At 30.2% G+C, this 15104-nt stretch overlaps 1 protein-coding gene across 1 annotated transcript in view; it reads left to right on the forward strand.

Annotated features, from left to right (window-relative positions):
• The first annotated feature begins 3184 nt into the window (after positions 1-3184).
• LOC110995260 overlaps positions 3185-15104 on the forward strand; it is a 62372-nt gene continuing 50452 nt past the window's right edge. The window contains exon 1 of the mRNA XM_022262332.2: positions 3185-3704. Within this exon, the coding sequence (XP_022118024.1) occupies positions 3626-3704 (79 nt within the window). The 5' untranslated portion in view covers positions 3185-3625. The remainder of the gene's footprint in view (positions 3705-15104) is intronic.

Here is a 15104-nt window from a genome sequence, read left to right on the forward strand (position 1 = left end):
TACTTTTGTCAATTTAATTAGCCGACTGTCAACTGTCATCGTACAACTATTTGTGGGTAAATTTTGAGAGATGAAATTATTAATTGCGACTCACAAGTATATGAAGTTTTCGATATGCGCTACATCTCATCATGTTTGATAAAAATTAAACAACTGTCACTAATAGTAATATTACTTTTTTACCAAATTACCGTTGAAGTGAGAATGTATGTATATTCATTTGATAGTGGCAACGTTACATTTATACAAGCTCAGGTAATTAGTTGAAGGAAATTGGAAAGTATATACATATAATTAAAATTCTGGTTCATTTTGTTTTTATTAAAAACGTATTAAAAATAACCCTTACACAACCTTATTTAAAAAAAATATTAAATTACATTTCGTAGCTTCGTTATAAATTATTTTCAAATTAATTTAAATTGTTAAAACAGAATATTATGCGTTAAAATTCATTGAATTGAAATAACAATTTGAAATATTATGTAATTAAACCGCTAACAATCAAATCGAATTAAATCCCGAAATAATTTATTTCTACTTATGGATATTATGACTCATTTCAAAAGTTAAATTTATGTGTATTGACGTTTCGCAATGGCTTAACAAAATATTGTCCCATCAAAGTCGCTTAAACTGTGATAAATTAAATCAAACTACGCAAAATAAATCAGCATCAACGTGACATTCATTGGTTTATTGCTTTTTTATAACTTCGAAGTAAAATTCATTTATTTCCACTGACGTGATTTCACCTATCTCTCGTGGCGGCTTGTACTATAATATCGTCTGTTGTCGGTTTTTGTGTCTAAGGGCCTGTTTCACAGTGTATGGATAAAGTACCAAATAGCTATGCAACATATAAAATATTCGAAAGATAAAAGTTCCAAATATGATACTTCGCATTTCATGACGAATAGCGCTATCTGACAGTCGTGAAACGAAAAAATACTGTTTATCCTACCAATAAGTAATATATAGCTTATTTGGCACTTAATAGTACATTGTGAAACAGACCCTAAGACTCTTAAGCTCCCTGAAAGAAAAACCTATTCGTATACAGCCCATTGACCTAAGATTGAGAATAACGCTGAGCCGCCAGTACTGTCCCTAATAATATTACAGAGGTAAAAATTTTGTATGTTGGGTTCATCAAGAAAATCTTGAACTTCAATAGCAGAAAACGTTTGAGTTGTTCAACACGAACGAAGTCACGATATACAGTTTTGTCAAAATAAAACCAAGCTTATTTTAAGAAGCAAACTAAGTACCAGAGTTACTGCAGTTAATTATAATAAGCTTTCAGATTACTCGACACAATTTACATTTTCCTTGTTCAATGATTTAAGCCTAAATCATAATAACTTAGTCGACCCTTGCTTTAAATTAATATTTGTTTCTCATTAGAAACATGAAATGCCTAAGTAATGCTTATTAATTGGAATAATATTGGTAGTCATTCAGCTAATATTTCACCTCGCTTGAAGCAATCAAAATTAAAATATAAACGTTGACTTATATTAGCAGTTCTTAAATCTAGGGTTAATAAATAAAAAACGAGAAGATTTGGTAATAAACTCTCCGTCACTCTATTGAATAGCTAACATTTTTTAAAAATGTTTGATAGCACCTGTACACCTGCTAATAAACAAATCTTTGTTTTTAAATTTATTTTATTATTCTTTATTACAATCAATTATATTTCATTGTCATATGGAACATGGTGTAGTGGTTGCAGCTCCTTACAAACATTGTGTAAAAAAACTTGGCGATTAAAAAGAGTGGCGGAGAGTTTATTGCAAGTTTTTCTCTTCCGTTCTACGCCCTTGATTTGAGAACTAGCAGTAAATGTAAAATTAGATTCATTTAATATTTCTTTTTTTTTGACGTTCATAAGTGTACATTATGTTACCTATATGAATAAATAAATTTTGACTTTGTAACATTATGTCTTGTTCTTCGTGCGTTATCTCATTTTTTTACAGTTACTTTAACTGTATACGCTGTGTAAGGATATGTAGGTTTCTAAAACTTCGTGCGTAGTCCTAAACGTTACCAGAGAATAGCAAATGTTAAAATTTACTTACTAAATATAATACAGAAGAATGAAATAAAAACACATCAAAAGACAATATAAAAGAATAAAGAAACAATAGTTGTAAATTGATTCGCATCACAAAGCGAGCCTAATTCTAGCTGATATCACCAAAGAAAATAAATCATCTTTTTGTTCGGCTGATAGACGACAAAAATTATTTTCAATGGGAAGAAAAATGGGGCCGCCTAATGAGCCTGCGGTAATTATAGAGAATAATATAGAAAGAATGTAAAGCTCGTTCTACGATACTTTATTTCTATTTATATTATTATCGCTTTTACTGTGCCTGTATACCACGTAAAATAATTATTCGTAGCTATATACCTACAAATATGCTACGAATATTGTAGCACAATATTGAGGACATCCACATCACATAAAGTGTATGTATAAAATAAGATAAAGCCACCTTATGAATCAAAATATATATCAATTAAATTGCTGAACTAAACTTACTATTTAATTAGTTAAAATAAATAAAAGAGATGGAAACAGTTTTTAGGTCAATACCGTAAATTTAATTAAAGCAACGTCGGAGTATCGTTACCTAAGCTGTTTCTATTTTACCTTTAGACTTAATACAACATTTTATAAATATCAGTGAACATTTTTGACATATATGTGTTATAAGAATACGTGCGATTCTCAAAGCTACGGCTGTGTTTTTGAATCCTGGATATAATCATGCTGATTTATAAATAAAATTTTATCAATAGTTTTTGCTAAAAAGGTAAATAATCACGGCAATAAAAATATTATATATGTATTAGATATAATAAAAATCTTGTTTTATAATTTTTATTTAAAATTTATATCTTATCTTCGTTAGTGGAAGCGGGATTTTTTTTTATTTTCATGACCAAGTCACGTAGTAATGTACGCTGACCAAATGTATTTCTTGCAGCTTAATATACATTTTAATTGCTTCTTCAGAAGATTTTCACAGTACGTTTTAGTGGACCACAGTCGAATGCGAAAATTCCATCCATCCTTTTCCATCAGTTGGGAAATTATCTTCTATCCCTGTCTTTTACCCCGGTTTGCTGGCAAAGGAATGATCCCTTATGTAAGTCAGTACGATCCAAGTGTCCCGGGCGATCGGACGTACAGCGTTTCACAGAAAATACAAACATAATTTGAACTCGTAACGATTCGTTGAAAGGATGAAAGTGACAAGTGTTTTGTTTAAAAATATAACGGAAATGAAGTGCCGCACATGCAGTTGAAAAGCGTTTACCTGATTTATGACTTAAACAATATTAAGTTTATTCTTAGTATGTTTACAATAATCCTTACACGCGGTCGCGATAAACTACAAACGATAAATGCGATGGCCGTTTAAAAATAGATAATAAATGACATGTCAACTTTTTATCTGACATTTGTCTATATAAATGCAGGGATTAGTGACATTCGTTGGAATAAGTTGTGACACGGCTCGGAACTAATTAAGGAATATTAAATAGTGACGATGAAAAGGAAAAGGGTGTGAAAATAAATTATAGTGTTGTTAATTAGTTGTTTTTAATGATGGCTGATTTAAAGAAAATTAAGTGGCATTCGTATTTTTTGAATGCGATGATGCTGTGCGTCACTATGATTTATGGTAAGTGGAGTTTCTCTGTATAATAGTGGATTTCGTCTGATAACACGTTTTATTAACTATAGCGAGAAATATTAAGATTATATCACACACACTTAGTGATACGACTAACAAAGAAATTAAAATACGGTTCATAATAGATAAAATGTTTCATTAATTTACAAACTAATTAAAGGAATTAATGATTTTAATTGGTAGAAGCTACTGCAGCTGCCAGCTGCAATGCATTTAAACTAGTTTCAATATTTTTTGTTACAAATAAAAATTTCATGAGATATTAAAAAGCTTTATGTTATGATCCGATGAATTTAATTACAACAAAAATTGGCCAAATTGCGGCTCAAAAAATATCTTTATTTACGTTCAGAGCCAAATATCAATTGCACTTCATAAAAATATTGTAACTGCTGTGAAGGAGAATTAATATCTTCAGCGGTAATTGTTCGGTTATGATAGGAAATCATTGAATAACAATATATTAATCATGGTGACTGAATTACCTATTATAGAAATAAAATTAAAGGATAATCAAAAATTATCTAAGTTTGAATGACAATGAATTTGCCTCAAATATATTTTTGATCTTCCAAGATTAAATTCATGAAGTTTTAATCTTTCTTGACCCTCGGTATATAAACCCAAAAAAATTCGTCACATAATTAAATATTATTTACGAAAAGGGTAATCTCATATATGTTTTAAGCATAAAGCACATTTATTTTTATTAAGTATACTCTTTTTTCTTACAATTCACTAGTACAGATTGCTGGAAACTGATAATCTGTTGCCCTCCCAATTATTTAACCAATCGTATTACTTTTGTAAATAAAGTACTTAACATACATAGATCGTATTTAACATACCTAACTGTAATATTTCATCCAATTTCAACCAGTTGCAATTTCTCAAACCAACGCTACGTGTTCTTTTATCAATTCAGTGCTGTACATCTCAATTCGTGCTTCTATTCAATCTGCAATGAGTCTGAAAAAGATCGTAATAAATGTTGATGAATTCTTAGGGTTTTAAATTAAAAACGTTGTGATGGTAATTTATGGTCGTTATTACCAATGTATTTGTAGAAACTCATTAATACTATATTAAAATAGATATTAATACGCGTAGTATATATTCTTTGTAATAAAAGACATGTATATCTCTTGAGTCAATAGTTACATAAACCTTGATGGTTTTGTTCATTATCATACATGTTCAACTAATCGTACTGATTAAATACAATTATTATCAGTATCAGCTTCAAAGTAAAGATATTACGCTTATACTCCACTTGGCTTTGACATTTTGAGCTTGCCGTTAAACTATTGTAATAAATACCCTCAAAAAAATAATATTATTAGTGTTGCTATGGGATAGTATACATCCGTTTCTTCGATATTTTATAGACCAGTGGATCAGTGTCTGATGTAGGTCATATATTTATTGGGTTTGAGACATGTCAATTTTCTCACCTACATATTAAAAAAAAAATTACTGCACAGCTGTGATTCGTAAGTTCCACTGCATGGATGAGAATCGCAAGCCTAAGCTGCTGAGAGTGTCCATCTATACAAAGATATAAAATGTATAAAAAACCAAACAAAACATAAAAAACGTAAGAACTTATAATACGATTATAAAATAGCCATACGATTATAAAAGTCCAACTCGAGTGAATTTATTTCTATGTAAGTTAACCACTTAACTTTTATCTTAAGGCTTACGATTAAATTTAATAATCGAGCTTATAAAGCAGATTAGCGAGGTGAAAATTTTGTCTACGAATTTTTGTGCAAGCTCGCAAAAGCTAACGACTACTTTTCCAAATATATTAGAATCATCGAATTTCATAGCTTTTGCTGAAAATTTACTAGAACAAGCCTTAGTTAAAATTTTGCTTTCTTAGATACATATACTTAGTACGTTGGAAATGTTTGTCATGCAACTGTTTTCAATATAATATACTTTTAGTTCCCTTCCTGAAGTTAAAAATGGTGTTTAATAACAGGGTTAGGCAAAAGCAAAAAACGTAATATAGGCATACGTACTATTTGAGAATCCGTAAAATTAAAAAAAAATCAAAACAACTTTGCGTAGCTTCTCAGACGTTATCATTCCGAGTATATTTCTTTTGTTTGCCAAACTCAATTCAGTAGTTAAAAAAGATTTTTAAATTTCTATTCCTTCATTTATAATTATTATTATTATCTTTGGTAGCTGTTTTCTTTAGCTCAGTCTCGATTTAAGATACTGGTACACTGTTACACGCGGGCCTAAGCAAAGTGAACTCAGTTTATTTAATTAGTTATTATTATATATCTTGTAGATATTTATAAGGCTATAAATGAATTTCGGGAATTTTAACAATTTGATAGATTAGTTTTGGAATTATCCCTATGGGGGAAATCAAAATCATAGGGTTTATCAATACTTTGTTGAGGGTTCACTCCCTTTTTTTTGGGTCTCTATTTTGTGATTTTATGAGCAATTGTTACTTGTAATTTGTGGGTGTAGGCTACGACTTTATATATAAGTGATATGTCTGGTTTATTATTATTATAACTATGTTAAGAATATTGCAAATACGTATTTGAATTCTAAAGCTATTCTTCATTTAGTAGTGGAGTGCATAATGTGATGATAATATTATATTCGTTTGTCTTCTATTACACAAGGTCATTAAATAGAAACAATACCTATTAGCAATATTAATAATTTTTACTCCATTTTGGAGTCAATTTTTATAAAATTTATATTTATCATTTATTGACGTGACGTACGTTGGAGTAATTATTGTATATTTTGTTCTTGGTAAATGTTCCTTGATTTTTGATATTTGTTTATTACGAGTCATATTCAAAAAATAAGGGCCGTTCGCTTATATTTCAGAATCAACAAGTCACTATTTCTTATTGTAAATTAATATTAATAGAAAGAAAGATAGTCATCTTTCTTTCTCTCTATTTCTCTATTATATCTACTAGCGACTGCTAGTTAAAATTGAATAATTTACACAGTATGTATGTCTGTATTATTATTGTAAAGTCTGATCTTTTTTATTGGGGTTTTGATTTTAAAAAATGTGAGCCGTCACGGCACGCCTGGCAGATGTGAAACATCGACATTATTTTGTAAAAGTGATATGCAGAAAAAAACAGACTGTGATAGGAACTAAATATGTCATAATGATAAAATATAATATTACTTACGATATTTTTCCAGATAACGATGACTATTTGTTGAATAAACATTATTTTCATAATGTTTATTAAATAAATATTTTTAATGTAAAATTTTCTACTGCATTTATCATATAGCGTGGTGACGCGTCGCCACGGCATGCGTCGCCACGCCAGAAATCGGTTTTACGTGCGGCTATAGATGTTTCACATCAAAAATATTTTGTGTTTTGTTTTGTAAGCTGTAAGGTATTATTAATTAATAAATAATAATTTATTATAAATAATACTAAAATTAACCTTATATGCCATAACTAGTAAAAAATATTAAGAATATAAGATTTCTAGATGCTGCCTTGATCCAAGCAGATACTTAAGTTTGAGTGCTCGCCAAATACACGTTTAACTAGTCGTACTTATAAAGTGAACATTTTATTCTGCTAGGTTATGGTAGTAGAAAGGTATACCTTACCATACTAGAAATTTTCTCAAAAATATCCGAAGTAAATGTATTCATCATGACACGAGTTTTGTTCCTTGAATCAAACGAACAAAAAGTTCGTTCGAGTAATTTATTATTGATGAAGATTTAACTATTTTAATATTGATTTAAATAAGGAGCTAAAAGGTCTTTTACTGCTTGAATAATCTGTAATTAATTTCTCAGCTCAGAGCACCTCCTTTAAATTATTTGTTAATTTAACAAAAGAGAATTTATATGAGGACTTTTAAACCAAATTTTTGTATAATTTTACCCCAATTGAGTTCATTGATTCAGATCAGAGAACATTTCTTTATATATTATCTATTTAAAACTGTATATATAAATTTAATTTATTTATGTATGCAGCAAGCTGTACTTTGCAATGTCATGCCCAATAAAATAATTTAGGTTTAAACATGAAAACAATGACAACATGAATATTATTAGGAGATATATGAAACTTAATATATCTCCTAATAATATTCCCTGTATGATAATGAAATAAACAGGACTGCCGCATACTCCTGTTTAAACATACAAAACTTAAAACATTTATCTAACCTTTCCTACACTAATTTAACTTAAAATAAATTGATATTAGCCTTCACCGGACACGGAAAATAATTAAGTGCCCCAATTTCTTAAGTCTTAATGAGAAAAGAGACAAAGTGCATTTAGGAAATTCATTCCCGACTTCGCTTTGAGACCGAGACTGGTTTGAACTTTCATAATTATCAGCTTCTGGGAAATTCGGGAACAAATGAGTATTTTGTGCGGTTTAAAACTCTTCTGAATAATACTGAAGAAAAGGATACTCGAGAGGTTGCAATAAAAATTATAATAACCGTCACTATGACAGTGTTATCAGTATTGTAAGTAAAGTGAAGTGTTCTAATTATAATCAATCATTTTGATACAATAAGAACTTAATAATTTTTACCTGGATAAATGTATCGATACGAACAGTAGGTAATAAACTACGTATTTTATTTTTAAAACCTGTGTCTGAAAGTGTTCTCACCAAAACCCAATATGGAAAAGGAAAAGCTATATTTTTAAGCCTGGTCTAATTTGACTGTGTTTATAAATCATACAAATAAAATGTAGATAGATTTAACAAATATAGCGACTAAAGGTCGCTGTGATCCAAATCAATCGCTTAATAGCTTTCATTCAACCTACATACTTCATAAGCAAAAGCAATGAGCAATGAACGGAGATCAAAAAGATAAAGATAAACACAATCGACCTCAATTGCTTGTTGATGAGGAAGCGAATATGATATGAAGGGTTTGCTAATGGACTCTCCAAGATTATTAAGAGCAATTGCCAAGTAAAAGATACTCTTGCTAATGTACCTGTGATTTACTATGAATCGACAAACTATCCTTTATGTAAACATTTTAGCCCACTTATTTTTTTAAATCATTTAATTATATTTACTGTTTTACCTTGTTACAGTTAAAAACATTTCAGTAAATAGTTACTGTTGTTAGATAGCTAATAGATTTAAAAACCACAGTGACCACAACAAGACCAACCAACTATTATAAAAATATTTCCAAACTAATTCGATTTAGGGTTATTCAAGAAAAGAGCGTACAAATTCTCGAAAGGCCGTCAATGCACCCCTTTGGCATATGAGTGTCCATTGAATATGGTATCATTTAACATCAGGTGAGCCTCCTGTTCTATAAAAAATACTTTTAATACTTAAAATCAATAGTTATATTAGGCTCAGGACTTCCAGTTTTTCCCCAACTCTGTGAACTCTGCAACACTATTATAGTTACCAATTCGACACTACTTCCCGCAACTAATTAGGAAGCCTAGAGACTTCATTACAAACTTTATTTATTTCATCCCAAGATGGTAGTTTAACTGGATTTTTCTCACAAACGATCTTCGAAATTCCGTGCAGTTTCTAAAGACCTAATCTGCAGGCAATTACGAAACTTACGCCGAGCTTCAAAGGCAGTGTCTCCGAAATGAATTCCCTACATGCATTTTGTCTTCACTCATTACAACTTCGTTAATAACTTGGATTTTTGAACTTAATGCACTTTGGAATAAACTTATTAAGTAAAAACTACGTTATATATATTTATTAACATAACTTTTACACATTTAAAGAACTTTTTTGAACACCAGTGACAGTGACCACGCACGCTGTAAAGCACGCGAAACGTCGGTTAAATTTAAATTATGTTTCAATAATTATAAGTTTACAATAATACATAACTTTATTACGTTAAAAAAGTGTTTTCTTTAAAAACTACGTTTGTTAACATCTATTTCAGCTGTTCCATTTTTAAAAAGTTTGAAATTTATAATTCTTTTAAATTTCACTTCAAAATTTAATGAGTACTTATGTCAGCAATTAAACTGACATTTTTTTCTTCTTTTACCATTTCATAGCAAGGTGTGTATAAATAACTTAATAATATTTATGAATATAGGTCACACTGAATAATACTTTAGGAGATATGGGACTTTTACATAATAAAAGACTGCTAGTATATCCCAAGAAGAATTTCAACTATGAAGACTGAAGTTATTGAATTTTTTGGGGAGATCAAAGAAGCTTTCATATTGATAAAGTTTTTGAGACGCAGATGTCGGGAATCATATGTCATCAGTGTTTGTAGTATTTGTTTGTACAAATATTAACAGAAATGAATTTTTTTTGGCTATTTCAAGTCCACTATTTTTAAAGTATTTTATATGGATAAAATATAAGCTATTTGAAGTTTTGTCTACATAAACATATAAGTAGTTAGTGGTAAGGCCATTATATAAAACCTTTATGCGTTAAAGTGGAGTTGTAATACTCGTAGGTACGTAGAAATCTTTGGGTTTAATGTAACCTGTATTCAGTCGAATACATATTTAATTTTAAGCCTTATTTATTTATTGAATCTTACTTCCTACCCTCAGACCAAATGATAACGCCATTCAATTTTATTAGCAAAAATAGTATTAGATTATTATCACTGATTATTTAAAGAAAACACTTTTTTACCACATTGAAGCTATGTATTATTGTAAACTTATAATTATTTAATACTTATATAATTTACATAATTTTAAATTTATCCGACGTTTCGCGTGCTTTACAGCGTGCGTGGTCACCGTGACCAAAGCTATGTTAATAATAGACAATACTATCAATGATTATTATTATATGTCTCAGATTTGATCGTTGTAGAATATTAACAAGAATTATCCACCTTAGGTCAAATCCTAAATAATAATTCAACATTAAACTAATGACGTGCTCAAGTAATTCTCTAGTTAAACTCAAAGCGAGAATTTCGGTATTCCAAGTTGAAAGTTGCAACTCATTACCGCGACTCAATGAGTGGAACTTTGCTAATTGACATGAAAATTTAAGCGTAGGAGAACTTGACTAAACAATTTTAGGTAAATATACTGTAAACCATAATGTTCGCGGTCGCATCTGTGAATAGTTACGTCCTATCGTTGACTGGTCCAGTGTAGCTCAGTGGGACTGACGATAATAATAATTGTTTTACCGCAACGAGATTTCAGATACAAGCGAGGAACATAATAATTGACTAAACAGTATATTATTTACCATATCAAATCAGGAAATGTAAAAGTTATCTAATTATAAAGCGAAGACAGACTCAGAAATTTGTGCATGCATAATATGTGGCGTAAGCAGTGATTTTCTTTTTAATACCAAATGCTATACGCGTAGCAATTTTCAATGAATGAGCTATTCAACACAGTATTCCTTTAGCCATTACTTCCAAAGATTAGCACACACTGAATCGTCATGATTCGTCGAAACATTAAAAGTGTGTAAAGACATAAAATCGTGTTTATATAAATTCAAATGCAGACGAACTTTTGACTATACTGAACTCCTCCTCGCGTTGTGGTAATATATGGAGTCTATACAATTTTTTTAATTATCATTTTCCATGTGCATTTCGCTAAAGACATAATTATCTTGGGTGCCGGTTATAATCTAAGGAACCAGAAATTAAGCGTTAATTTGTATGTAAGCGACAATCTTCTTTTAAAAGCAGACTTATCACGTGTTTCATTGTAATACTGTTAATATTATTAATAGTATCGGGTCGTATTTTATAGTAAAACCATCTATTTAATCGGGTACAAGTGTTTTTATGAATTCTATAATTATAAAATTCATTAATCAGTTATTGCATTACCCGTGAACGGATGGAACAATTTCGCTATTATTATTTTTTGTGCTTGTTATTTTTCGGAAAAGGTTCTTAGAAATAAAAATTAGTAAGTTGAGTGTCATAAGAAATTATTAGAAAGCTGAACGACAATATTAATTAAATTTGCTTTTCTGAATCTGTAAGATTAGCTTTTTAGTTTTAGTTAGTTATTAATATTATTGTTATTTTTTATTTTCTCTAGATTAATATAAATTTATTTTGTTTTTTTTATAACTTCTGGTTATGCACTTCTTGCACTCATCATTTTTTATTTATTGTTTTCTTTTCTTACTAGGGTTGCCTGAAAGAGATCGCTTGTTAGCGATAAGGCCGCCCGTTGCTTCCCTTGTAATTTATATATATTGTGTTATTTGTGTTTCTTTCTAGCAACGAAGTGTAGATAAATAAATAAATAAATAATTATACATATGTGACTTGTAATAGTAACTTTCGATACGTTTAAAATAAATATCGTTTATCAACAAACAAAACAAACAATTATAACTAAAGAGTTTTTTTGAGGTCATAATGTGACAGCGTTTGATTTAGGTCCTCTAATTTCAAACAAACATCAATGCATTTAGATCTGTCAATAGTAAACAGCTGTTTGACGGAAAGCAATCAGTGGTTGCGGTTGCTAAGGACGTATTAAAGCTGATTGCACTTGCATTTGCACATTATAATTCTGAATAAACAGTGACTGCTGCTTATAAAAATAGGTGAGACTTCCTAGTTCGACAGTGCGCAGTGGTAATCTTATTGAAACATAAAATCCTTACTCGCTACTATAAGGTTCCAAGGATCGTTTCGCCCATGAATATTGTAAATAAAAATATTACCGATGTAGTCGGGGCGTATATCCCGATGCGTAACACGTCATTTGTAAGATAGTGTATTGGTAGCAGTGAATTTTTATTTTTTTATTGTGCAATAGAAAAAGTCCCTGGACACGATGGCAGGGGAGTAGAAATAATAATTAATTTAAAAAAGGATCGTTTCGCTCTTTAAGTGAAAGTAAAAACATCTTCATATTATAATACAAATCCCTAATGCACTTTCTTTCAGTAAACGATGACTGGTACATGCATTCAAAAATGTATTTAATGCACTTGTAAGCTAATTACCCGACTTCAGAAAAACCAAAGAGAAGGTTATTAATTTTATGTGTTTCGTTTAAACATACCTTCGACTTAGATTGAGTGATTGAACTGTCAAATAAATCGTATATCGTTACTTGCAAAAACTTACGATCATGATCTTCATACATCCATCAACTATCGTTAAAATCTATTTACTATCTCTCTAATAGTAATAAGAAATATAGTTACTAAATAGTATTGTAGTGCATTTTGTAGTCGGTCCAATTACAAACCGGATAATTTTAAATCTGCAACACGCACGCATTCGATTATTAAGTTCCTAGTGTCTTATCTTAATATGAACTTAATAAAATGACGCATTATGTCGTATGTGAACGTGTTTTACACTTGTGATGCTGCTGACTAACCACAATCAAAAGTAACGCGCCGATGTTTCAGCGTAGATAGAAGGTTGCCTTTTAGTTTGAATCTGGTTTTATTAGGCTTGGAAAGTACAAGCAAAGGTACCACGTTGAGCATAGTATAATTACTAGCCATCAAAAACAAAACTTGTAAAAGACAAGTCTAGAAACGCAACGGCATACCGTAATAAGTGAAATCCATGTAACAAGTCAGTTTCTTTATTTAGTCTCTACGAGGCCTTCTGGCTTAAGAAAAGAGGCAACTTATGTACTTCTTATTTTTTATTTCTTACTTTATTTTTATTTATTTGCTATAAATGAATGTTATGTTTGCCTCTAAGTGCCTGTCACTTTAAAAAATTGTATTTTGTGTTTGTTTTTACCAATGTATCAGTGTGCCGAGCGTTGGCAAACTTTATCAATAAAAAAAACGTTCGAGAAAAGTTATTCTTCAAAGTAACTGTTTATTCAAATTTTTATATAAATATTTATTAAAAACTGTTTATTCTTTTAGAAACTACGTGGTCCACATTAACGTTCTATAAATATTAATATTAAATAAACTCTTCCCGCCATACGTACGTTTTGCGAACTGGTAGTTAATGTAAATTTGCAATTGCTATAATTTGTTTTTGACCTTCATAAGTGTACTTGTTTACCTATATGAATAAATATATTTTGAGTTGTTAAAAGTAGGAAAATATTATTAACGTGCGACTCTCTTCTGAGCTCGTGCGTCGACTGGGTACCATTGGTTATGCTGTCTATGTCTATTTAACACTATTGTTGAATGCATGCCGATATTTTCCTTCACTGTGACACGGGAATATATTCGAGCTACAAACCCATTTTTTTTAATAGAGCTATGGAAGCTATGGTTCTGTGGTTCATCCTTTCGAGACGGCCAGCCTGTCCTGAGGGCATTCTTTCCTTTGATTCAGAATTTGAACGCTGACTTATGAAAAATTATCAGCGTATAAACTAAATCTTGTCAAGTTTTTTTAAGGAAAAGCGATTCCGTAATGAGAAGGCAAATTAAGTCACACTTTAATTAAGGACTTTTTAGACGTTCATTAATGCTGACAAGCAACGGCATTTTCCTCAAAACGATGAAATATGTCCTAGACTCATTTAATCTTAGGGAACTTTTTATGTCATTCACGATTTTTAGAATATATTATATATTTTTTATCATTATTGCTGTGCTACTAAAATTACTATTACTGTTACTGTGATATTTAAGACTTTAGTCGGCCTGTGATGCCTTTTCTAAAATCTAACGTCGGCATTTTAAAACTTCAAAAACAAAATCATAATAGGTACTATACAAACATTTTACAGTCCATTTTGGTTTTTTTAAACTATGCATTGCCTATACCCCCACTAATTTTTGCATTACTCCTTTACATAAACTATACATGCGATTCTGTGCTAAAATTGAATTTCGAACAACCGCTTAAGTTAAATCACTTAAAAAGTATAATCTAGAACAATTCAGCGAAGAAAAACTTGCTGTTTACCGAAGCTTTCGGGGAAATTCGAATTCATTGAATATGGAGTTTTAAAATAGGTGAAGAAAGGGATGCCCGTATTGAAACGCATTAGTGCGAGTGAGATGACACACGGAAAGAAGATAATGTAGTTACATTGTGAATTCAGTTCTTTTATTACGTTAAAACGTACTTTCACGTGAGTTTCTGAGAAATGATTTTTTATGAATTACAATTCATTCGGATGCATTTTAATTTTAGTTTAATGCGCTGTTTTACGTCATCGTGGGATGCAGTATTATTAAAAAATACTATACTACAGGCTAAAATAGCTACTTGACTTGACACAAATTTTACAGAACCGTTCAATGGGTCATGGGGATACTTTGTGCACACCGAAATAAACCAGTATTAGCTTAGTGGTAGTATTACTATGGTAGAAAAGATTCGAATCCAGAAACTTATTTATACGTCAAAAAATATAAAGTATCTTTATACATAGGCCAATGTTGGCCCAAACTTAAAAGTCATCTGA

Source organism: Pieris rapae, chromosome 17 (assembly GCF_905147795.1).
Source record: "Pieris rapae chromosome 17, ilPieRapa1.1, whole genome shotgun sequence".
Taxonomy (NCBI): Eukaryota; Metazoa; Arthropoda; class Insecta; order Lepidoptera; family Pieridae; genus Pieris; species Pieris rapae.